We start from the raw sequence: 26,795 nt of genomic DNA, 5'->3' as shown, positions 1-26,795 counted from the left end.
CACTGGTCATAGCAAACACCCTCTTCCAACAACACAAGAGAAGACTCTACACATGGACATCACCAGATGGTCAACACCGAAATCAGATTGATTATATTCTTTGCAGCCAAAGATGGAGAAGCTCTATACAGTCAGCAAAAACAAGACCGGGAGCTGACTGTGGCTCAGATCATGAACTCCTTATTGCCAACTTCAGACTTAAATTGAAGAAAGTAGGGAAAACCGCTAGACCATTCAGGTATGACCTAAATCAAATCCCTTTCCAGGTTAGTGTGGTTTTACTTCAGTGTTACCCAGGCAAGTGGGAAAAGGGTCTCTGTTGAATTTACAGCACTTTGAATAGGTGTTTACAAAAAAGATCTTCCCGACCCAAATAATCAAGATGGTGTGATCACTCAACTCGGAGAAGACAATGGCAACCCACTCAAGCGTTTCTTCCTGGAGAGTCCCAGGGATGAGGGAGCCCGGTGGGCTGCCGTCTATGGGGTCGCACACAGTCGGACACGACTGAAGCGACTTAGCAGCAGCAGCAGCAGCAGTGATCACTCAAACTCAACTAGAGCCAGACATCCGGGAATGCGAAGTCAAGTGGGTGGGCCTTAGGACCTTCACTAGTGGAGTTGATGGAATTCCAGTTGAGCTATTTCAAATCCCAAAAGATGCTGTGAACGTGCTGGCATAGCAAATGTGGAAAACTCAGCAGTGGCCACAGGACGGGAAGAGGTCAGTCTTCATTCCAATCCCAAAGAAAAGCAATGCCAAAGAATGCTCAAACTACCGCACAAGTGCACTCGTCTCACACGCTAGAAAAATAATGCTCAAAATTCTCCAAACCAGGCTTCAGCAGTACGTGAACCCTGAACTTCCAGCTCTTCAAGCTGGATTTAGAAAAAGGCAGAGGAACCAGAGATCAGATTGCCAACACCCGTTGGGTCATCGGAAAAAGCAAGAGTTGCAGGAAAAACTTCTGCTTCATTGACTATGCCAAAGCCTTTGACTGTGTGTATCACAACGAACTCTGGAAAAGTCTTAGAGAGATGGGAATATCCGACCACCTGACCTGCCTCTTGAGAAATCCATACGCAGGTCAGGAAGCAACAGTTAGAACTGGACATGGAACAACAGACTGGTTCCAAATCGGGAAATAACCTCAGATATGCAGATGACACCACCCTTATGGCAGAAAGCGAAGAAGAACCAAAGAGCCTCTTGATGAAAGTGAAAGAGGAGAGAAAAAGTTCGCGTAAAACTCAACATTCAGAAAACTAAGATCGTGGCATCTGGTCCCATCACTTCATGGCAAATAGATGGGGAAACAATGGAAGCAGTGACAGGCTTTATTTGGGGTGGGGCGGGAGGGGGGGGGGCTCCAAAATCACTGCAGTGGTGAAATTGAAAGACGCTTGCTCCTTGGAAGAAAACTTATGACCAACCAGACAGCATATTAAAAAGCAGAGACATTACTTTGCCAACAAAGGTCACTCTAGTCAAAGCCATGGTTTTTCCAATAGTCATGTATGGATGTGAGGGTTGGACTATAAAGAAAGCTGAGCACTGAAGAATTGAACTGTGGTGTTGGGGGAGACTCTTGAGAGTCCCTTGGACTGCAAGGAGATCCAACCAGTCCATCCTAAAGAAGATCAGTCCTGAATATTCATTGGAAGGACTGATGCTGAAGCTGAAACTGCAGTATTTTGGCCACCTGATGTGAAAAACTGACTCATTGGAAAAGACCCTGATGCTGGGAAAGACTGAAGGCGGCAGGAGAAGGGGACGACAGAAGATGAGACGGTTGGATGGCATCACCGACTCAATGGACATGGAGTCTGAGTGAACTCCGGGAGCTGGACAGGGAGATCTGGCGTGCTGCAGTCCATGGGGTCCCAAAGAGTCAGACACGACTGAGCGACTGAACCAAACTGAACTGAATAGGTGTTAGAGGTTATACTAAGCAGATCGGACGAAGACAAATATAATATCTATAAAAATCACTTACTGTTTCAGTCGTGCCTGACCCTGCAACCACATGGACTGCAGCATGCCAGGCTTACCTGTCCTTCACAGTCTCCCAGGGTCGCTCAAACTCATGTGCATTGAGTCGGTGATGCCATCCAACTATCTCATCATCCTCTCTCACTGCTTTTCCTCCTGCCTTCAGTCTTTCCCAGCATCAGGGTCCTTTCCAGTGAGTCAGCTCTTCGCATCAGGTGGCCAAAGTATTGAAGCTTCAGCTTCAGCATCAGTCTTTCCAATGAACGTTCAGGGTTGATTTCATTTAGGATTGATTCCTTTGATCTCCTCACAGTCTAGGGGACTCTCTCAAGAGTTTTTTCCAACCGCACAGTTCAAAAGCATAAATTCTTCGGCGCTCAGCTTTCTTTACGGTTCAACTCTCACATCCATACATGACAACTGGAAAAACCACAGCTTTGATTAGACAGCCCTTTGTCAGCAAAGGAGGGACAAAGGAGTCCAATCGATTCCAAGACTTTCAGTCTATGGCAACTCTCAGGATGTCAGGAAGTGCTAAGAGCAGAAACTGAGTCAAAAGTAGCTTTGGCTGAGGCATAGAAATGGGGTGAAAGATGCTGTGCTGCTCTGGTGCTACGTTGATTGAATTGCAGCAGGCGGAGGTCAAGCAAGAGGAAATCAGACGAAGTATCAGAGGAAAGGGCAAGGATTAAATAAGACAGAGTAGTCATCTGAGTTGGATCATTAAGAGGGGTCACTTGTCCCTAAGGGGGCAGACGCTTGAGTATAGGCTGGTAGAGAAACAGAAGAAACTGTCTCACAGTCAAGACGCCGTCATCTGTCTCATCTCACATATCCAGCGGATGTAAGGTAAGGGCCGAGAAAAGGTCGGGACTAAGAAGAGGTCAAGATAGGCAAATTAGGAAGTAAGTAATGGCAGGTTGGTGCTTTTGAACTGTGGTGTTGGAGTAGATTCTTGAGAGTCCTTTGGACTGCAAGGAGATCCAACCAGTCCATCCTAAAGCAGATCAGACCTGGGTGTTCATTGGAAGGACTGATGCTGAAGCTGAAACTCCAATACTTTGGCCACCTCATGCGAAGAGTTGACTCATTGGAAAAGACCCTGATGCTGGAAGGGATTGGGGGCAGAGGAGAAGGGGATAACAGAGGGTGAGATGGCTGGATGGCATCACCGACTCAATGGACATGGATTTGGGTAAACGCCAGGAGTTGGTGATGGACAGGGAGGCCTGGCGTGCTGTGGTTCATGGGGTCGCAAAGAGTCGGACACGACTCAGCGACTGAACTGAACTGAATTGAATGACTGCTTAGCAACTTTCTGGAAGACAGACGAGGGCGAAGTCAGACTGAGAAGGGAGAACTGTGAAAGCAAGGCAGTAGCGCGAGAAAAAAAGGTAGAAGGGTTTCAGGCGACGAGGCTGGAGGGACGTTGAATGCTAGTGTCTGGAGACCTACTGGCCCTGATCTAAGGCTACAAGTCCCTCAGCACATAGATTTCTGGTTTTTCACGTCACAACGTGAAACACGGCACGTGGAGTGTTCATCCCACATACTGCCACTTATGAGGGTGCTGACTGCAACTTCCAGTAATAAGGTAGCGGCTTCGTATGTTTCCGAATAGGAACTTACTCCTGTTGCGAAGGGGAGCAGCAGGTCTTCGGGACCCGCCTGCCGTACCAGCCCTTCGCTGGGAATATCCGCGCAGGCGCGCATAAAGGACTCGGAAGTGCGGGCGGAAGTTGTGCCGGAGCACTTTAGGGAAGGGACCTGCGGAGTAAACAGTCGTTCGGCAGACGCCTGTGGATGGTATCGGAGGGGCCGGCCACTATGAACCGCCTCCAAGACGACTATGATCCGTACGCAGTTGAGGAGCCTAGCGACGAGGAGCCGGCTTTGAGCAGGTGGGCCCCTGCCCCGCGCCGTCCCCCTGCCACTCTCCGGCCCCCGAGGCTTCGGACCAAGGTCAGACAGCCTCCCGACTCGCCGCGCTTGCCGGGCCTATGCGGATACTCCGGCCAGCGGTTCGGGACCCTGTCGCACCCCACTGTCGTCTGTGGACTCCGCTGGGGGTTCTGGTGAGGTCTTGCAGTCACGGGGGAGGCAGGATCGAAATTGGCGCAGGGGAGGTCCATAGTCCATATTCTGGAATTACGCGTAAGATCAAAAACTGTGAGGTCGAATCCTGCTTCTGCAGCTTACCAGTACTGTGACTGAGGTCAAGTCCCTCGTTTATAAAAAGGAAGTATAATAAGCATATCGCGAATTTGTTGTGAGGCACTTGGGACTTACTGTGAATTGAACATCTTTAAGATTAAACTGCCATAAACAGAAATTAGGGGATAATTAACTTTTTTTTTTTTTTTGGAGCGTCTGTTGTATGCTTGATGTGGGCTACAGAGATCAGACATAAGATTTTTGTCTTTGACAGGTTTAACGGTAAAGTAGGGGACATAAGATAGATATGTATCTTGCGAAATATATGTCTTGGATATAAACGTGTATTGCAGAAGACCGCTGTAGAAAAAGATGACCTGGGATAGTTACAGATGAAGTTCCATGGGAATTTCCAGAAGAAAGGGATTTATCCCACCTGGGGGAAACTCGCAATTATGTTGACTAGAGATTTCCAGGCAAGTTTAGCCATTTTAAAAGCTGTCAGCAGATCCTGTTCATAAACTTTAAAACATTCTGTCCGACTAGTTTTCTGTGAAACTGTTTTTCTCTTAGTCACAGTGTTTCCTCATACTATCCTGGGGAGGGTTTATAGGATGGGAGATCAGACTGTTGTGAAGATTTCTGTTGTGGGAAGTGAGGATGGATTCCAGGATTCCCTTATGAAGAGTTTCACTTAGGGGCCCAGTCTGTGAAAGTAGGTCTCAATTAGTAATTCAGTTTGATTGGTTTCAGTGTTTCCTGAACTTGAGTTATTCTTCCATTATCATCCCCGTATTCACCCTTGTTATTATTTATTTAATATTTTCCTTTAAGTCAGTTTACATTTTTGTAGTTAAATGCCTTCCTTTTTTTTTTGGCTCACAGTTTGTGGGATCTTAGCTCCCTAACCGGGGATTGAACCTGGGCCCCCAGCAGTGGAAGCACAGTCCTAACCACTGGATCACCAGGGAATTCCCATGTAGTTAAATATTTGTAAGGAGACTTTATATTCCTGTGATAGTTGCCACTGGTAAGGTAACTGTAAATATAAATACTTTGAAAACAAAACAGTGTTATTAGGTGGTATTGCCTGCTGAATCCAATGCTTGTTTTGGAAAGGGAAATTGTGTTAGAGAGGTGTTTAAGAGGTGTCTGTCAGGATTTGATTTTACTCGTTCTAGAAGTGACTCCTTTATCGCTTGTTACCATTTCATGGAAGCTGGCAGAACACATGAATCTCCTGAGTGAGAGGCACCTCATAGTAGAGCAGGCAGTCTGAGCATCCCGTTTGTGTTGGTTGCTCTTGCTTCCAACTCCTATCTATAGAGTTACATGGAGAGGCCCAGATGGCTGCTACATGTTCAGTGGGTTGGTATCATAGCTGAGGACCACTTGGGCTTGGAGAATGCACCTTTTACAGCAGGCAGTAAATATGCCGCTAGATGCCAGTAACCCCTCCTCCCATGTCACGTCCCAGTTGTGACAATCAAAAATATCTCTAGCTATGCCAGATGTTCCCTAGGAGGCAAAATTGCCCCCAGTTGAAGAGTACTGTGATAGTTCAAGGGTAATAGTGAAAGATAAGCCTGAAAAGATAAGTTGAAACCAGATTGTGGAAGATTCTTTTGAATGCTGTACTCAGAGTTTTGGTCATGGATGACTTTCTTTTGGATTTGGGTAGTGATGTGATAAGCGTTCTTTAGGAATAATATGCTGGCATCAGGGTTCAGGGTGGAAAGAAGCAGAAGAGTTTTGAGACCTGGAGATCCTTAGGCCTTGATGGTACAGGCAGAGATAAGAGAACCTGAGTGAATATAGAGGTGATGGAGAAAGGGAGCGTGCTGGTCAGGATGGGGAATTTTCTTGGGAGTAAAATCTGGATAAGGCCTCTGTCATTAGCAAAATTGATTGGCATGAGTTGTATTATTCTTATTTACCTTCTTCTGGTGTGTTAATAGAAGAGAAAAATAGTGAAGCAAAACCCATGAATAGTCTGTAACGGTTCATCAGACCATGAATAATTGAACATTATATATGTACTATTGACTGTATTAGAAATGTCTTAGGCATTTCATCTTGATAACATTTCATTTCTTCTGATACCTGGTTTAATTCCATACTGCTACTGATGGGGAAACCCAGGCACAAAAGGCCAAATTGGCATAAATTGCTCAGGAGAATTTGGAATATATTTTAGGTCTCTCTCTCTTTTTATAGTTCTCTGTAGCACTGTGCCTTTTAAACTGTGATATTTACTGTCTGTTAACACTTTGTGTGGATATATTAGCTGTCTGTTACATATATTAAGTTTTATTTAAGTGTCCAGACTTTAAAACAAATGCCCAGTAAAATTTTCGTTGCTGATGGAATTACAAATTGGTGCAATACACTTGAAAAGTAGTGTGATAATTCCAGAAGTCAGAAAGATGTGTGTGTCTAATTTTAGACTTTTAACCTAAGGAAATCAACAGAAGCAAAATTATATATCCAGAGTTATTCATTGTATGTGTTTAATAGCAAGGACAAATAACTATACAGCATCTGCAAGGGGAAATGGTATGCAGACATTAAAAAATATGTTTGGAAATATGCAGAAATGGTTGAAGTCTGACAGCTGAATCCAGTGCAACCTTATGAAACTTAAAATTGTTGGGCAATGGGATGATAGGTGTTTAAGTTATTTTAATACTTTAATATTCATGTTCTTTGTGATTTAAATGTGTTCTAGTTCTGAAGATGAGGTGGATGTGCTTTTACATGGGACTCCTGACCAAAAACGAAAACTTATCAGAGAATGCCTTACTGGGGAAAGTGAATCCTCTAGTGAAGATGAATTTGAAAAAGAAATGGAAGCTGAATTAAATTCTACCATAAAAACAATGGAGGACAAGTTATCTTCTCTAGAAACAGGTAAACTTTGTTAGATTTTCACATAGATATTGTTCTAAGCTCCACGATGGCAGAGACCCTTATTTGCATTCTGTTGTGTCCCCAGCACTTTCAGTCAGTGCCCAGTAAACATGTCTTGAGTGAATGAATAAATGTACTTGGCAACCTGAGCGTACTGTTCTTTCATTGCTAGTGCAGAATTTTCCTGTGGTGCCGGAAAGAGACTGTTAAGCATTGTTTGCTTATATGATTTCCTTTTGTACTTTTTACCCTAGGATAAAGAAAGAAAGAGACATTAGCTTATAGAAGTACTTTTTAGGTTATATAACACTGATCTAGCAGATTGAGCAATGTGTCACCACAAATTCCTGTCTCATTTTAGTAAGTAATGAAATATACTTAATTTTGGTGCATGGTCTGTTATGTAAAATGTACCTGACTTGAAAACTGTTTTGTGAAAGTAGGACTCCTCAGCATTGGTTTCCATATTGTTATGCTATATATTAACTGTTAAAAATGGAAAGAATATATGATAATGATAAAAGCAAGGGCAGATATTAGTTAAGAGGAAGAATTAGGGATGTACGCATATGATGACAGAAGTATAGGAAATGTCACGGCACTAGGCACTACTGAGGAGAGGAAGAACATGTCCTTGACTCATTCCTCCTGACTCTGTAGAGCTCTTATCCTCTTTTTTCTAAAGTCCCTTAAAACAAGATGTTTATTTCCTGTTCTCTACAGTATACTGCATGGCTGAAAAGTAGAGATATATATGCTGGTAACTTGAAAATATGGCTATTTTGTTTTGTTAGAGGTGCTTTTATCATTATCATATGTGCTTTCAGTCTCTTTCTGGCAAGAGAGGAAGAATAATTTTCTCATGATTTGGAACACATATTCGACGACGAGTTCTCTGTGATTGCATAGGGAACAGAAATACAGTTAAGTCATTGACTCCAGTAAGTCATTGATGTGAAAGTATTTTTCCACTGAAATGAAATTGGGAATGAGCCGATAGCAGTTTGAAGTGATGGAAGAATGTATGGAGTTTTTTATATTGTCAATTCTGTATCTTTAATAGTCTTTAAACTTCCTTTATGGTTTGACTAGGGTCTTCAGGAGATGGGTTAGTTGGAACAGCTCCGACAAAGTACTATGACAATATATATTTTGATTCTGATTCTGAAGATGAAGACAAAGCAGGTAAGGAACATGTTTGCCAGGTTTAGCAGTTATATTTTATGAAAGAAGTTTTACCTAGCAATTTGATATTAGGTTTTCCCTTTGAGTTTTATCCTTTAAGAAATTTCAGGCAGTTGATATGAAAACAAAAGCAGGATTGTGTGTAGAGCAGATGGAAGCACACACACCTGAGGGCTGGGACTAAGGCAGCGTGCAGAGGCGCATATGGGGAGAGGAGGAGAGTCCTGACTCAGTAGCTCTCCCATCAAGGCTCTCGGCCTTTTCCTTCAGCGTTCTTTAGCACAGCAGCATTTGCTTTCACGACTGCAGATAGTTTCTAGGTTTTACTCTCTTTTAGAATTTTCCCTAAGTTGTTGCTTAGGGAAATAATTTTTTTTTTTTAAATCAACCTCTCTGTTCTTTGAAATTAATTTTATATAAATTAAAAAAATTTTTTTTTGGTGTAGTGAGTCTTCATTGCTGCGTGTAGGCTTTCTCTAGTTGCGGCGAGCAGGGGCTGCTCTTGGTTGCTGTAGTGGGCTTCTTATTGCAGTGGCTTCTCCTGTGGAGCATAGGCTCTCGGCACCGGGCTGAGGCTTTAGTTGCTCTGCGGCATGTGGGATCTTCCCAGACGAGGGATGGAAGTGGTGTCTCTTGCATTGCAAGGCAGATTCTTAACCACTGGACCACCAGGGAAGCCCCTGATTTTGTGTAAATTTTGAGCAAAGTTGAGCATAATGACCAAGAGCTAAAACTAATTTAATTATATCAGTAGTTATGATGGGATACGTACATATTTATAAGGTAAAGAAATGATTTTATATTTTTATATATTATTGGATAAATACTGACTTGCTCAAGTAGGTCTAGTGTGTGTAGACGATCATAGTGGTTCCCCCCACACTCATTTTTGTTCTGATTTCAGGAGCATTTTATGTATGAGAACTTATGGAAAATTTAAGACATCAGAACTAGTTTCTAAGGAATCCCTGTTGGTCCAGTGGCTGAGACTCCATGCTTCCACTTCTGGAAGTCTGGGTTTGATCCCTGATCTGGGAGCTAAGATTCTGCAAGCCGAGCAGTGCAGCCAAAAAAAAAAAAAAAAATTAGTGTCTATTCTTGACTTGATTTGAGTGGCTTTTTTGAGACTCTGACTTCTCATTTGAACTCGGTTCTGAACTTTATTTGAAGGAATAGTAAACAGAAAAAAATGTATACCTTAGGAAATAGGATTCTTCATTTTGTGTAAAAGAGGTGTGAATTTTAGACATGCTACTTAGCCATATTCTTAACATTTTCAAAATTAGCACAAGTGACCAAGAAAAAAAAGAAGAAACAACACAGAATTCCAACAAATGATGAATTACTATATGATCCTGAAAAAGATAACAGAGATCAGGCCTGGGTTGATGCACAGAGAAGAGGGTAAGACCTTAAATTTAATATTTCACATCTTTAGGGAAAATGATTAAAAGATGATTTTCACTGTACTCACGTTTTGAGTGTATGTGTGTGTGTTTATAGGGACTTTGCAGGTGGCTAAGATGGTGAAGGATCTGCCTGTAGTGCAGGAGACCCGGGTCGTGCATAAAGAAAGTTTGAGAAAAAAACTACTGAATATTTTGAAAAGCAAATTTCAGTCAGGCCATTGGTTATTTATTTATTTTTATTTGAAATATAGCATCATGGACTCAATGGACATGAATCTGAGCAAACTCTGGGCAATAGTCAAAGACAGGGAAGCCTGGTGTGCTGCAGTCCATGGGGTCACAAAGAGTTGGACACGACTCAGCGACTGAACATCAACAACATAGTTGATTTACAATGTCGTGCCAATGTCTGCTGTACACAAAGTGACTCAGTTATATACATATATACATTCTTTAGACCATTTATTTTTTAAAAACTGTTGTTGAATTCAAACTGCTGTAGCTAGTCAAGTCTCTCCCTTCAAGAAACAAAGCTGACTTTTCAAATAAGCAGTATAAAATTACTTAGAGATTAAAAGTTCAAATAGGAAATTCCCTGGGGGCAGTGGTTAGGGCTCCACGTTTCCACTGCAGGGTGCTCGGGTTCCATTCCTGGTTGGAGAACTAAGATCCTGCATGCCTCAGCATGGCCAAAAGTAAAAGAGTTTATGTGGATTAAGAGTGGATGTTATGTTTTCTATTTGAATACTTGAATCATGTTTACAAATTTGACTTTTTAAAGTTGAGATAAATTCACATGACATAATGTTAACTATTTTGAAGTTACCAGTTCAGTGGCATTTAGTGTGTTCACAGTGGTGTGCAGCCACTACCTATGTTTATTTCAAATCATTTCCATCATTCCAAGAGGAAACTCCATACTCTATTTCAAATTTGATTTGATAAAGATCGATTTATCTTAAAAATGAAAGCTGAAAGCTTATCACTATTACCTAATGTTACCCTAGCCTGCCTGAGCTTCAGAATCACCTGGTGGGAGTGAAATGCAAACCCTTGAGTTCTACTCCAGGAAGTCTTGATTCATTGAGGGTGGGGCCCAGGAATCTATAGTTGTCCAGTCCAGAGGGAATGTGATGCTGTGTGGGTCTTTGTGTACCACCTTTTAGCTTCCACTCTCCCACTTTGTCCTTTTTTCCTCTCCCAGTTTCGCCCATGCACCAATTACACCTGCCTCTTGCATTTATGTGATGAGTAGTTTTCACACCTACAGTGTGAAATGAACATTTTAAGTGCTATGAGCGCGGTTGAAATAATGAAGGAGCTTATGATCTAGCTCCTGATTCTGGTAACAGAAGTTGTCAGTGACTTAAGATGGAATGTATTTTCATTGTTATATAATCTTGAGAAGTAACATCTTAGTATCTTATTCACATTCCTATGTCAAATAGTAGTTGCTTTTAAGACCACAGAAATCCACTTCAGATAATGAATTCAGTACATTTTAAGCACCACAAGGACAGTGATCATACCTGTCTTGTTCAGTGGTGTATCCCAAGCATCTTGCACAATGTCATATGGACACTCACTGTCTGTTGAATGAATAATTTAGTTATTTTCTTGGGGTTTGAAATTTTTCAAGCATTTGGAGGTATTTAACAAAAATTATGAAATATATACCACATGTTCTCAGTATTTTTCCCCACAAAAAAGAGTTTAGGAAGTATGCCAAATGATTTTGTGTTTTGCAGTAGAGTTTTTTGACGTTTTCTATAAGCCCCTTTTAAGAATATATCCTTTTACACTTTAGTGTCTTTGTAAGTAAATTCATACTTTATTTTTTCAATCAGCGCATATTTGTTGAGCGCTTACTATATGCAAAACAATGTTCCAGACTCTTGAAATACAAAAGGGAACAAAACAGACTAAGATTCTTAGGCACTTAGAGCTTACAATGCTTGCTTTTTAAAAGTAGCTTTATTGATGTATGTGTGTTTAATTAGTAGACTTTTTTAGAATAATTTTAGATTTACAGAAAAATTCAGCTGGTAATACAGAGAATTTCCTTATTACTTCCCCTCACCAACAACAAGACGACCTGACCACTGGACTGCCAGGGAATCCCCCCAGATTTCCTTAGTTTTTATCCTAATATCCATATTCTCTTCCAAGAGCCCATCTGGGATACCATGTTACATTTAGTTGTCATGTCTACTGAGGCTTTTCTTGGCTATGAGTTTCTCAGACTTTCCTTGGTTTTGATGACTTTAACAGTTTTGAGGAGCATGGACAAGGACTATTGTGGGGGGTCCTCTATTGGAATTTGAGGTTTTGGGGAGAAAGACCATAGAGGTAAAGTGCCATTTTCATCAGTTTGTATCGAGGGCACACACTACCAAGCATGCTTTAGTTTCTCAGCTGTAAAGTTACTCTTTCCACACCTTTCTGTACCTTCTGTTTGGAAGGATGTCATTATACTTAGCCTCGACTTAAGGAGTCATGTTCCACCTCCTGTAGGGGAGAGTATCTTCATAAGTTATTTGTAATTCTTACATATGGGAGATGTATCTGTTCTCCCCCATTTATTTACATATTAAGTCATTTATGTCAGCATGGAGTCATGGGTATTTATTTATACTTTGCTTATAATTTAACACTGTTTTATATCAGTGCTCTAATTGTTTTGATTTCAGTCATCAGGGGCTCTTTGAGTTGGCTCCTGTGCCCCTTTAACATATTGTCTCATGGATTTTTGGTTTTGTTTTTTCTTTTTGAGCACCACCTTACTTTCTGGCCCTCCAGGATATTCCAGGTCTACCTTATGTGCCCCATTGCTAGAATTAACCATTTCTCTAAAGGGTACCGGAGAAGGCAGTGGCACCCCACTCTAGTACTCTTGCCTGGAAAATCCCATGGACAGAGGAGTCTGGTGGGCTACAGTCCATGGGGTCGCAAAGAGTCGGACACGACTGAGCGACTTCACTTTCACTTTTCGCTTTCATGCATTGGAGAAGGAAATGGCAACCCACTCCAGTGTTCTTGCCTGGAGAATCCCAGGGAAGGGGTAGCCTGGTGGGCTGCTGTCTCTGGGTTGCACAGAGTCGGACGCGACTGAAGCGACTTAGCAGCAGCAGCAGCTAAAGGGTACTGATTTCTTTTACTGGAAAGGGGCATTAGAAAGGAAGATCTGGCTTTAATGTGCTTCACCCTTCCTCTTTCTTTTTCTGTTCTAGCTACCATGGTTTTGGAATACAGCGACCACGTCAACAACAGCAGCCTGTTCCGAATAGCGATGCTGTCTTGAATTGCCCTGCCTGCATGACTACACTATGTCTTGATTGCCAAAGGTAACTGATAAAGGGTAACAACACATGCACACACACACGTGAAAATAAAACCACTTGGTGGTCCTTGTTTAAATAGACTTTCAAGGTACTTAGGAATTCTGATAAAGTTCTGTCTTCATATATCCCTTGTGCTGCATGACTAATCTTTATAGAAATAATTTTGATTATATGTAGTCTAACTAGGTTTTCTAATAAGTACTTGCCAGTGCTGATAAGGATTCAGTAAAACTGCATATATGTTTTAGGATGATGAAATTTCTCAAATAGACTCATTTTTTTTTCTATTGTGATAATATAAAATTTGCTATTTTACGCATTTAAAAATGTTGCTGTAAGAGTATTTCATTTGAATATTCAATTTATTGTTAGCTAGACCATTTAAGAATTAAAAAAAATCTTTTCCCAGCTTTATTGAGATGTAATTGACATATACCATTGTTAAGCGTTAGGTATACAGTATACAGTGTAATCAGAGAAGGCAATGGCACTCCACTCCAGTACTCTTGCCTGGAAAATCCCATGGACGGGGGAGCCTGGTAGGCTTCAGTCCATGGGGTCACGAACAGTCGGACATGACTGAGTGACTTCACTTTCACTTTTCATTTTCATGCATTGGAGAAGGAAATGACAACCCACTCCAGTGTTCTTGCCTGGAGAATCCCAGGGACGGGGGAGCCTGGTGGGCTGCCATCTCTGGGGTTGCACAGAGTCGGACACGATTGAAGTGACTTAGCAGCATACAGTGTAATAATTAGATATTCAAATATATTTCAGGATGATTACCACAATAAGGTTAGTTAACACAGCCATCACCTCACATAGTTCCTTTTTTTGTGTGGTGAAAACTTTTAAGATCTACTCTCAGCATTTTTCAAGTATGTAATATAGCGGGAGCTTGGGTTTGATCCCTGGGTTGGGAAGATCCCCAGGAGGAGGTCATGGCAACCCACTCAGTGTTCTTACCTGGAGAATCCCTATGGACAGAGGAACCTGGTGGGTTACAGTCCATGCAATTGCAAAGAGTCGGACACGACTGAGCAACTAAGCGCGCGCACACACACACACACACACACAACTAAGCATAGCACATTGTTAACTATAGTCATCACGCTGTACATGCATCTCCAGAGCTTAATCATTATAACTGGAAGTTTGTATCTTTTGACCACTTTCATCAACCTACCCTCCCCCACCAACTTTTTTTTTTACTATAAGTTTATTTATTTTAATTAGAGGCTAATTAATTTACAATATTGTATTGGTTTTGCCATACATCAACATGAATACGCCATGGTTTACACGTGTTCCCCATCCTGAACCTCCCTCCCACCTCCCTCCCCATCCCATCCCTCTGGGTCATCCCAGTGCACCAGCCCCGAGCATCCTGTATCCTGCATCGAACCTGGACTGGCAATTCATTTCACATATGATATTATACATGTTTCAATGCCATTCTCCCAAATCATCCCACCCTTTCCCTCTCCCACAGAGTCCAAAAGACTGTTCTATACATCTGTGTCTCTTTTGCTGTCTTCCAATACAGGGTTATCGTTACCATCTTTCTAAATTCCATATATATGTGTTGGTATTGGTGTTTTTCTTTCTGGCTTACTTCACTCTGTATAATAGGCTCCAGTTTCATCCACCTCATTAGAACTGATTCAAATGTATTCTTTCTAATGGCTGAGTAATACTCCATCGTGCACATGTACCACAGCTTTCTTATCCATTCGTGTGCTGATGGACGTCTAAGTTGCTTCCATGCCCTGGCTATTATAAACAGTGCTGAGATGAACATTGGCTCCCCCACCAACTTTATGAGTTCAGTTGTTTGTTTGTTTGTTTTTGGATTTCACATATAAGTGAGATCATACACTATTTGTCTTTCTCTTTCTGACTTATTCCACTTGGCATAATTCCTTCAAGCTCCCTCCATGTTGTTACAAATGGCAGGATTTTTTTCTTTTTTTCTTTTTAATGGCTGAATAATATTCTATTATGTGTCTATACCATATTTTCTTTATTTATTCATCAGTTGATGGACATGTATGTTGTTTCTACATCTCGGCTGTTGTAAATAATGCTGTGATGGGTTTTTGGGAGGAAGATCACTGAAGTAAAGTGTCATTTTTATCACATTATGTCATAGGCAACAAGCTACCAACATGGTTTATGGCTCTTAATGTTGACCTTGATCACCTGGCTGAAGTGAGGGCTCAGATGTCTCTTTGAGAGAGTATTTTCATTCCTTTGTATCCATTCCCAACAGAGGGATTGCTAGATCATATGACGGTTCTCTTTTTGACTTTCTGAGGCTCCTCTGTACTGTTTTCCATGGTGGCTGTACCAATTTACACTCCTACCAATAGTACACAAAGGTTCACTTTTGTTATCTTTTGACTTTTTGATCATATCTCTTCTATGAGGTGATATCTTACTGTAGTTTTGAGGTGATAATCTTACAGTAGTTTTGATATGTAGTTCCCTGATGGTTTGTGATATTGAGTACCTTTTTGTATACCTGTTAGCCATTTGTATGTCTTTTTGGAAAAATGTCTATTCAGCTTCTTTGCCCACTTATTAATTGGATTTTTTTGTATTGAGTTCCTTATATATTTTGGAAATTAACCCCCTATGAGATATATGATTTGCAAATATTTTTTCCCATTCCATAGGTTGCCTTTTTATTTTGTTGATTGTTTCTTTGCTGCACAGAAGCTTTTTAGTTTGATGTAGTTCCATTTGTATATTTTTGCTTTTGTTGCTTGTGCCTTAGGTGTCAATTCCAAAACATTGCCAAGACCAGTGTTAAGGAGCTTTATTTTAGGTTTTCTTTTAGGAGTTTTATGATTTCAAATTTTAAGTTTTAGTCTTTATTTCAAATTAATTTTTGTGAGTGATATAAGTTAAGGGTCCAATTTCATTTTTTTGCCCAGGAATATCTAGTTTTCCCAATACCATTTATTGAAGAGATTGTCTTTTCCCCATTGAATATTCTTGACTCCTTCCCAAATACTAGTTTATGGTACATGCATGGGTTTATTTCTGGGCTCTTGATTCTTTTCTGTTGATCAATGAGTCTGTTTTTTATGCCAATCCCATACTGTTTTGATTACTGTAGCTTTGTAGCATAGTTAGAAATCAGGAAGTGTGATGCCTCTAGCTTTGTTCTTCTTTCTCAAGATTGTTTTGGCTATTTGAGGTCTTTTATGGTTCCATACAAACTTTAGAATTTTTTATGTTTCTATGAAAAATGCTACTGGGTTGCATTGAATCTATAAAATGGCTTTGGGTAGCATGGACATTGTAGCAGTCTATGAGCATGGGATATCTTTACATTTATTTGTGTTTTCTTCGGTTTCTTTCATCACTGTCATAGTTTTCAGTGTATAGATCCTTCACCTCCTTGGTTAAATTTATTCCTAAGTACTTTATTATTTTTATGTTGTTGTGAATGGAATTGTTTTTTTAATTTCTCAGTTTGTTGTTAGTGAAAATGCAACAGATTTTTGTTGATTGCTTGTGTATCCTGAATCTTTACTGAATTTATTAGTTCTAACATTTTCTTTTTGGAATCTTTAGAGTTTTGTATACATAAGATCATGTCTTCTGGAAACAGGGATAATTTTACTTCTTTCTTTTCTGTTTGGTTACCTTTTCTTTTTTTAACCTGATTGCTTTGACTAAGATTTCTAGAAATATATTGAATAGGAGTGGTGAGAATGGACACTCTTATCTTGTTGCCTGTTTTAACCTTTTTTTTTTTTTAACTTTAAACTTCTTATTTTGTTTTGGGGTATAGCCAATTGATGATGTTGTGGTAGTTTCAGATGAATAGCGAAGGGACTCTCAGCCATATATATGTATTTATCCATTCTCCCCCAAACCCCTTCCCATCCAGGCTTGCACATAACATTGAGCAGAGTTTCCTGTGCTATATACAATAGGTCCTTGTTGGTTATCCATGTTAACTATAGCAGTGTGTACCTGACCTTCCAGTGTACAATTCAGTGACATGAACTACAGTACAATTGTACAGCCATCATGACTCTCCATTTCCAGAACTTTTTATCACTCCAGACAGGAGCTCTTTCCCCATTAGTCAGTAAGTCACCATTCTCCATCCGTACCTATCCCAGCCTCTGGTAATCTCTATTCTACTTTCCTTCTGGATTGTTCTTTGCTAGTATATAGAAACAGCAGATTTTTATGTCCTCATTTTGCACTCTGCAACTTTGCTGCATTAATTTATTAGCTCTGATAGTTTTTTGTGTAATCTTTATAGAGCTTTAAACATATAATATCATGTCATCTGTGAACAGAGAAGATTTTACTTCTTCCTTTCCAGTTGGGATGCCTTTTATTTCTTTTTCTTACCTAATTGCACTTATTATAACTTTCAAGTTGGATAGAAGTGGTGAAATCAGGTATTTTTTGTCTTGTTCCCTTGTCTTAGAGGAAAAGTTTTGTCTTTCATCATTGAATATGATGTTAGCTATGAATTTTTCATATATGGCCTTTATTATATTGAGGAGTTCCTTCTGTCAGTTTTTGGGTGTTTTTATGATGAAAGTGTTGAATTTTTCAAATGCTTTTTATGCATCAATTGAGAAGATCATGTATTTTTTTTACCCCCATCATTCTATTAATCCAAATATAATCTTGCCTTTTTCCTCTCCTTTTTTTTCCAGTAGCCTTATAAATGTCTAACTTAGTCTGTGTTATAAATCAGGTTAACTGAAACTAAATGATGATGCCGGTGGTAGATTTGTCCCAGTCACTGAGTAGCCAGATGTAGTTTTACTCTTACTGGCTAACTTGAGGTTTCCGATCATCTGCAACAATGAATTTTCATACTCTCCATTTGAACTCTTAAGTTTTTTGTATATAAATTGACACCTAGAGTAGGAAATAAAGAAAAAGTAAAGTACCTTTGTACTTAAGTTGCTTCTCTTTTAAATTAAACCATGCTGCTATGTTACAGGATTCCTATACCCAAAAGAAGTTGCTTCATGATCTAACAGTAGAAATTGGTCTTGGTAAAAATTGTGTTCCATGTGAATACAGGATTCCAGTATGGTGGAGTATAAATGTAATTTTTATGGTCTCACCTAGAGAAGCACCAGCCTGGTGGTTGGTGGACGAGGAAAAGATCAGCATTTAGAACCAATGGAGGCATAACTTGACTTCACTGTTTTTAGCCAAATAGATATTTCTGTTATATGAGGTTTAAGGCGGAGAAAAGGAAAGTAACTTACTAAGTCAAGAAAAGTAGGAAAACATTAAGTTATTTGAGGAGAACAAAGAAAGCATTATTTATTCGTTACACTATTGGCGTGAAGTCAAGAATGGCCATTATGAAGTCAGATGCTCTTTAAGCATTTAAAACTGTAGCTTTTACTAAAACAGTGACCAGAATGGCACCACCTGTAATGAGAGGAGGGCAGAGTCTCAGGCCACAACAGGAAAAGATGCAGTCAAAGATTTTTTAAACATTACCTCTCAAGTTTCCAACAACTTTTGCCTTTCTGTGTTGGAAGAACAAATCAAAAACTTTTTTACTGAGGTAAAAGTTAGCTTTAGAGCAGTAGAATATATTCGTTCTTTATTATCTGTTTTTGTAACAGGTCCCTTCCTATTCTTAAAATAACTCTTAAAAATTTTTGAATTTCTTGTTTTGCTCTCATGTTTTAACTTTGGTATTTCAGCAAGTTTTTGATAGTCTTAAATTTTTATCTAAATGTATAACTATTAAAATAGAACATAAATCCAAATTCTCCGTTTCATTTTCCTCTTAGGCATGAATCATATAAAACTCAATACAGAGCAATGTTTGTAATGAATTGTTCTGTCAACAAGGAAGAGATTCTGAGATACAAAGCCCCAGAGAACAGGAAGAAAAGGCGAGGCCATAAGAAGATGAGGTCTAACCAAGAAGGTGCTGCGGAGGAGGCAGAGACAGATGTGGAAGAAATCTATCACCCAGTCATGTGCACCGAATGTTCCACTGAAGTGGCAGTCTATGACAAGGATGAAGTCTTTCATTTTTTCAACGTTTTAGCAAGCCATTCCTAAATAGCCAAGTTGGCATTTAATTGTATACAAGGCAAATACTGTATACAAGGCAAATACACAGTTATATTCTTCCTGCCTGCTCATCTCAAGTGACATTCTGAGTGGTTATTTGAGGAAGCAGTGTTTTATCTTTATCTTTTTGAAAGAAAATGGTTATCTGCTCTCATCCCTCCACCTCCTTTAAAGAAAAAGAAAATTTCCCCAGTTCTGATGGTATTCATTTTTCATTCCTTTTTTGGATAGATATTTGGAAGCTGGGGCCTTTTATTTATTAAAGCTCTCTAGAATTAAAATGTTCTAGAGTTACAGGTAACTTTTGTTTCAGAGTATCACTTTTGTTTTCTATTTTGGATATACCCTTGGTGTACTTAAACTGGAAACTGTCTCTTCACTTCTGTATATATTGTTTTTGCTTAGAAGTATGTTTATTTCTCTTCTCCCCCATAGGATAGAGTGAATAGTATTTAGTAACTGTTAAAATTAGGTAGAGTTAGTATGGGGGTGCCTTGGGTAATTAACATAGGTCTTTCTTAGAAGGATGGTACTTACAAGTATTCTAAACTTAATGAATTAACATAGTAAAATAGAAATTTGTGGTAAGGAAGAGCAAACTCACCCTCTAGCTTTAGACTTAAAAATTCTGTTGCTGTCTCTTGTGCTACCATTTATTTCAGAATTGCTATTGCAAGCAACCAAGGTATGTTTATTTTTGCTCTTAATAATAGAAAAATCATTAGTGGCAGCTTGGAGGAAATTGCAGTGTAGGCATCTGTACATTTTAGCTTTTCTAAAAAAATATGATTGGACTCTTTCCAAAAACAACATTAGGAAGCTCAGGGTCATCTTGTTATTTTAATAGAGATGTGATAGAGTGAACAAAAGTCAGGAAATAGGTTTTAATTCAGGCTCTACCATGCTAATCTTTGGCAGGTCTGTTCCTGTGAGCTCGTTTTCTCATCTTTAAAATGAAAAGATTAGAGAAGAGCAGAGATTTTCCACAGAGGTCAGGGCTCAACAGAGCTTGAGGGGGACTTCTGCTTTCTTCCTCAGAGAATGATATACCTCCAGGAGGGAAAGCATCCTTTCCACTTCCCTGCCTTTTGCACTTTCTAAAAGGCTACACATACGGTGAACTGGAACCAGTGATAGTGTGGTATTTGTAGGAATTGAATGGAGGCAGAAGAATGATAAAGAATTTGCTTCTAGGAAATTTCCAGTGTCTTAATATCATAGTTGATCATTTTTGTGATAAGCTGATATCTATCCAGTTCAATTGTGCTGGAGAAGATTCTTGAGAGTCCCTTGGACTGCATGGAGATCAAAGCAGTCAACCCTAAAGGACATCAACCCTGAATATTCATTGGAAGGACTGATGTTGAAGCTGAAACTCCAATACTTTGGCCACCTGATGCAAAGAACTGACTCATTTGAAACGACCCTAATGCTGGGAAAGATTGAGGGCAGGAGGAGAAGGGGTGACAGAGGATGAAATGGTTGGATGGCATCATCGACTCAGTGGACATGAGTTTGAGCAAACTCTGGGAGATAGTGAAGGATAGGGAAGCCTGGCATATTGCAGTCTGTGAGGTTGCAAGGAGTCAGACACTACTGAGCAACAAAAATCCAGTTGAAAGCAATATGTATACTTCTAAATGTTTCAATATATATGCTTTCAAATGTTTCAGTGTACATACTTTTAAATGTTTCAACATATTGCCAGATAATACGTTACAGAATAATACTACTAGTCTGCTTATTTTAACCTTGTATTTGTCTTACTGTAGCTTTGTAAGATCTTTTTCTGTCTTAACTATCATTGTGTCAGAAGTCTGGGCATGGCTTAGCAGTATCTTCTACTGAGGGTCCAAGAAGGTTGTAATCCAGTTGTTGGCCAGGTTGTATTCTCATGTGAAGACTTGCCCAGGGAAGATTTCACTAACTGCTGCACTTCCAAGATACTGCAAATTGTGAGGTTGTGGGACTGAGGTTGCTGTTTTCTTGCTGGATGCAAGCCAGGTGCTGCTCTCTAGAAGCCTCCTGCCAGGATCTATCTATGCTTCTGTTCTGTGTTTTCATGTATATCATTCACAAACCCTTTGTCCCCTGCATTGGAAGCGTTGTAGTTTCTTAACCACTGGATCACCAAGGAAGTTCCTGTGACTGCTTCTTTTCTGAGCCCCTTATCCTCCTTACCCCTAGATGTTTCGTCCTCACAGTGCCCTAGCCCTCCCTTGCAGGAGTCACTGCCACCCACCTCTGAACTGTTATGTAATTTGGAAATGAAGGAGGCAGGCAGTTAGGGAATGGATGACCCTACCCCATGTCATCAAATATTAAGATGCACGCATATCCAATGTTGAATATCTTCTCAAAAAACTTTCTGAATGGATTATCTTTGTTTTGGAAATTAATTGACTGTGTTGACTCATTAATGATTTGATAACGCGTTTTAAGCAGTCATGTATATGTGAGAATTCTTGAGAAATGTAAAAATCTAATGTGCTAATTATTTTCAAATGTAAGGAAATTCATGTTTTAAAATGAAAAATTATATGAATTTAATGGAACATTTTAAAATTTTGTAGTTTAATTTTCTTAAATTGGTGTCTGCCCTTTTCATGCCTAGATCTCAGGCATTTTCTTGTATGTTTTCGTTTCTGGAAAAGCTTGCAGGCCCTGGGCTTCCTGCCTGCAGTGTGAAATGGACAAATTGGATTTGATCAAGTCTTCCTATAGGAAGGGATCAGTAAGGGAACAAAAAGTTGGCAGTAGTTTACCAACATCCCATCAGTTCAGTTCGGTTCAGTTCAGTTCAGTTGCTCAGTCGTGTCTGACTCTGTGACCATGAATCGCAGCACACCAGGCCTCCCTGTCCATCACCAACTCCCAGAGTTCACTCAAACTCATGTCCATCAAGCCGGTGATGCCATCCAGCCATCGAATCCTCTGTCATCACCTTCTCCTCCTGCCCCGAATCCCCCCCAGCATCAGGGTCTTTTCCAGTGAGTCAACGCATGAGGTGGCCAAAGTACTGGAGTTTCAGCTTCAGCATCAGTCCTTCCAATGAACACCCAGGACTGCTCTCCTTTAGGATGGACTGGTTGGATCTCCTTTCAGTCCAAAGGACTCTCAAGAGTCTTCTCCAATACCACAGTTCAAAAGCATCAATTCTTTGGTGCTCAGCTTTCTTCACAGTCCAACTCTCACATCCATACATGACCACTGGAAAAACCATAGCCTTGACTAGACGGACCTTTGTTGGCAAGGTAATAGCTCTGCTTTTGAATATACTATCTAGGCTGGTCATAACTTTCTTTCCAAGGAGTAAGTGTCTTTTAATTTCAGGTAATTAAGCAATTTCAATAATTCTTAATAGCATGACAGATTTTATTAACTTTTAATAAGTATTGGCAAATGGGACCTAGGGAAGCACAGGAAAATTTCTTTTGCATTAAAGCAGTTCTAGGCAGAGTAGTACTTATTTAGAGTAATATATTGCCAGGGCTGCCACAACAAAATACCACAAACTAGGTGGCTTAAACAAATGTATTTTCTGACAGCTCAGGAGGTAGAAAGCCCAAGATGAAGGTCAGCAGGTTTGGGTTTTTTTTGTTGTTTTGAGTCTTCTTCCCCTGACTAGCAGAAGGCCACCTTCTTGCTGTGTTTTCACATGACTTTTTCTGTGTGTATGCAGGTCTGTCCTCATCTGTTTCATATAAGGAAATAAGGAAAGCAGTTATAATGGATTAGGGCCTACCTATGTGACCTCACTTTATTGTAGTTACCTCACTACAGATCCTGTCTCCAAGCACAGTCACATTATGATGCACCAGGGGTTCGGATTTCAACATATGCATTTTGAGAAGATACAATTAAGCCCATAACAATTGTCATTGTTTATTTTATGCAATAGCAAACTTGATGATAAAGCACACTTCAATTAAGGTAAATCTTTTCCTACTGTCTTCCAATGGGAATATACTGCCCTCCCACTGCCCAGTGAAACAGCGATAGCAAGAGTAAGACGTTAAGCTCAAAAGCGGAAACAATTTTGAATTGCTCTGTACCCTCCAGATCCTCCCCCCGCAATTTTGATTTTTTTTCTTCCTGTTTTACCAAGTCTTTTCTTTATATTGTCTTTCTTCAGTCCTCCTCCAAATGATGAGCATACCTTCCAGATACAGAGTCGCTCCATTTCATGTGGAAGATTTTATAACTTGGCTTCCCTTTCCCCTTTTGTCTGAGATCTCAATGAACTGTTTTTAAAAAAACACCTAATTTTATGGAAGTAGAGTTGATTTACAATATTGTACTCTGCTCTATAGCGGTATGATTCAGATATACAGATAGGTATTCTTATCCATTACGGTTTATTATAGAATATTGGATATAGTTCCCTGTGTTGTACAGTAGGACCTTGTTTATTCTATATATAATAGATGCATTTGCTAACCCCAGCCTCCCAACCCATCCTTCCCCCTTTCCCCCTCTGCTTAACAACCACAAGTCAGTTCTCTATGTCTGTGAGTCTGTTTCTGTTTTGGTAGGTAAGCTTTCAATGAACTCTTCTTCCACCTCACTTATCCCCCTCTTTTTTTAAATTTCTCTTTGACCTTCCTTTTTCAATGTTACTGTGTGCTAAGGCCTAGACATACAGAGTAAGAAGAGACACGTTCTTTTCATGAAGTTTACTGTCCAGCATGAGAAGACGACCTTTAAAAAAAATGCACTGACTTTAGATGGTAACTGAGAGTTGTGATTTGATGTGAAAGTAAAGGAGTAGCTACTATAAGAGAGAGTGTGTTTTAAACTTTAAATAGAGCTTGGAGAAGGCCTGATGAAGTGGTATTTGAGCTGAAACCTCCCCATTGAGAAGAGTTACTTTCCTGCAGATGGATGTTTGGGTTGTTTTTCTTCTTTATTTTGCTGTTAAAAACATTGATGCTTTGAACATTCTTATACACATTTCTTGATGCATATTTCCAAGAATTTTAAGGTTAAATCTAGGAGTTAATTGTATGTTATACTATATGTGAATGTTTAGTTTTCAGGATGATGCCAAATCATTTTCCACAATAATTATACCAATTTACATCCACAAGGGAAACAAAAGAAATTCCATTTAATAGGCTCCCCTGGTGGCTCAGTGGTGAAGAATCCGCCCGCCAGTGCAGGAGACATGGGTTCAATCCCTGATCTGGAAAGACCCCACATGGCGAGGGGCAGCTAAGCCCACGAGCCACAGTTGAGCCTGTCTGTGCTCTAGGGCCTGGGAGCGTCAACTGTTGAAGCTCGTGTGCCCAGAGCCTGTGCTCTGCAACGAGAGAAGCCGCTGCAGCCTTGTTGCCGACATCTTAGCGAGGCGGCAGTTGTCACAGCTGCCCTCTGGGCTTCGCTCTGCCGCCCAAGGACAACAAGAAGAGGAAAGATGCCGGAACAGTCGATCAAGAAAGACAAAGATCCAGAGAACAAATCTGGGGCCAAAAAGAAGTGGTCCAAAGGCAAAGTTCGGGACAAGCTCAATACTAGTCTTGTTTGACAAAGCAACATATGACAAACTCTGTAAAGAAGCTCCCAACTCTAGGGAGCTTATAACTTAGCTAGCTTATAACTCCAGCTGTTGTCTCTGAGAGTCTGAAGATCCGTGGTTCCCTGGCCAGGGCAGCCCTTCAGCAACTCCTTAGTAAAGGACTAATTAAACTGCTTTCAAAGCACAGAGCTCAAGTGATTTACACCAGACACACCAAGGGTGGAAATGCCCCAGCTGCTGGTGAAGATGCATGAACAGGTCCCACCAAATGTACATTTTGAAAAATAAAACTTAAAAAAAAAAAGAGAAGCCACTGCAATGAGAAGCCTGCAGCTAAAGAGTAGCCCTGCTCTTCACCAAAATGAGACAAAAGCCTGTGCAGCAATGAAGACCCAACACCGCCCTCCCCCACCCCCTGCCAAAAAAAAAAAAAAAGACTCAGAGCCAGGATTCATTAAAAAAAAAACACAGAAATTCCATCTGAGAATCTCCCAAACTTCCCATAAGAATCTTCATTCTTGTCAATACTTCACAAATTTAATTTTTACCCATCTAAATATGTATTTTTTACCAATTTTTCATTGCAATTTTTATTTTCCTGATTATTATCTGTTATTTTACTTTTTAAAATAAATTTAAAAATACATTGTAGGTAGCAGACTTTTGTGAGTGATATATTGCAAATACTTTCTCTCATTTTGTGGCTCTCATTTCACCTGCCTCATAGTTTCTTTTAATGAAAAAAAGTTCTTTTAAGATGGTCGAATTTGTCATTTTATGGTTAACACTTTTTGTGTCCTGTTTAATAGCTCTCTCCTAACCCTGAGGTCACAGATAATTCTCTATTTTCTTTGAAATGTTTCCAAAATATCTTCTCATATCTAATTATTTTATCTATCACTGATTCCTTTTTTCCTTGTGGATACTTAGCACTCTTTATTGAAAAGTCCATTCTTTCTCCAGTGACCTAAATGGCATCTCTGTCTTATCAAATTTCCAAGTGTGCATGGATCTACTTCTGGGCTCTCCATTCTGTTTTATTGGTTGGTTGTTTTGTACCAATGCAGTGTACCATGTTCATTTCTGTAGCTTTATGGTAAGTTATGCTATTACATTTTAGAAGCAACTAGTAAAAGTTCTGTAAACCTATTTGAGATCTTAATTGGAAACCTATTTGAGATCTTAATTGGAAACTCATTTAATCTTTAGGTCATTTTAAAGAAATTGACATCTTTACAATATTGAATCTTTCTATCAATGAACATGATATTGCTCCACTTATGTTTCAATGGAGTTTTATAATTTTTTACATGCCATTCTTGAATACTTTTTAAAAAGATTTATTTTGTAGGTTATAAGGAGCTCATGATCTGAGTCACAGTCAGCTCCAGGTACTCTTGGGAAAGACCTTGATGCTGGTAAAGATTGAAGGTAAAAGGAGAAGGGGGCAGCAGAGGATGAGATGGTCAGATAGCATCACTGACTCAATAGGCATGAATCTGGCCAAACTCTGGGAGGACAGGGGAGTCTGATGTGCTGCAGTCCGTGGGGAGTCGGACACGGTTTGGACACGGTTTAGTGACTGAACAATTCCTAGGTAACTAATGATTTTTATTATTTATCTAAATGGTCTATTTTTGGCTGTGCTGGGTCTTCCTTGTGCTGCTTTTCTCTACTTGTGGCGAGCAGGGGCTGCTGTCTTGCAGTGTGGGGGCTTCTCACTGTAGTGGCTTCTCTTGTGGGGCCTGGGCTCTGGGATACATGGGTTCAGTAGTTGCAGTTTCTCGGTTCTGGAGCACAGGCTCAATAGTTGTGGCGCACAGGCTTAGTTGCTCCAAGGCGTGTGGGATTCTCCTGGACCAGGGATCAAACCCATGTCTCCTGCACTGGCAGGTGATTCTTCACCACTGAGCCACCAGGGAAGCCCCCAAACTGTCTCTTTTAAAAACATCGCTTTCTAACTTTGTTATATAGATATGCGACTGCTTTTAAACTTTTTTTTTTTTCTCTCTCGTTTTTTCCCCATACCATGTGGCTTGCAGGATCTTAGTTCCCTACCAAGGACTGAACCCTAGGCCATGGCAGTTAAAGCACCAATTCCTGCCAGGGAGTTCCTGACTTCTTTTTCTTTCTTAACTTTAATTTTTATACAATTGTAGATTCATAGGAAGTTGTAAAAATAGTACAGTTGTAAAA

At 40.0% G+C, this 26,795-nt stretch overlaps 1 protein-coding gene and 1 pseudogene across 2 annotated transcripts; both read left to right on the top strand.

The window, feature by feature from the left end:
• Positions 3,721-19,398, top strand: EAPP (E2F associated phosphoprotein). 2 transcript variants are annotated; one of them, XM_018066492.1, is made up of 6 exons: positions 3,730-3,893; positions 6,875-7,056; positions 8,149-8,241; positions 9,528-9,645; positions 12,881-12,994; positions 18,793-19,398. In XM_018066492.1, the coding sequence occupies exons 1-6, from the start codon at positions 3,796-3,798 to the stop codon at positions 19,067-19,069; spliced, it is 882 nt and encodes a 293-aa protein (XP_017921981.1). In that variant the 5' UTR covers positions 3,730-3,795; the 3' UTR covers positions 19,070-19,398. The 2 variants fall into 2 exon arrangements, with proteins under 2 accessions (XP_017921982.1, XP_017921981.1); XM_018066493.1 differs by lacking the exons at positions 9,528-9,645; positions 18,793-19,398 and having other exon boundaries at positions 3,721-3,893; positions 12,881-12,951.
• LOC102168304 lies at positions 22,652-25,365 on the top strand (annotated as a pseudogene).

The sequence above is a fragment of the Capra hircus genome, chromosome 21 (assembly GCF_001704415.2).
Source record: "Capra hircus breed San Clemente chromosome 21, ASM170441v1, whole genome shotgun sequence".
Lineage (NCBI taxonomy): Eukaryota > Metazoa > Chordata > Mammalia > Artiodactyla > Bovidae > Capra > Capra hircus.
Note: the sequence above shows the minus strand (reverse complement) of the source record. Positions and strands in the feature narration are given on the sequence as shown.

Bases quoted from the DNA above. Each gene is read 5' to 3' on its own strand.
- EAPP (XM_018066492.1), top strand. From the start codon at position 3,796: ATGGTATCGGAGGGGCCGGCCACTATGAACCGCCTCCAAGACGACTAT. The intron at 7,057-8,148 runs GTAAACTTTGTT...TGGTTTGACTAG, and splicing joins GTTATCTTCTCTAGAAACAG to GGTCTTCAGGAGATGGGTTA. The intron at 8,242-9,527 runs GTAAGGAACATG...TTTCAAAATTAG, and splicing joins TGAAGATGAAGACAAAGCAG to CACAAGTGACCAAGAAAAAA.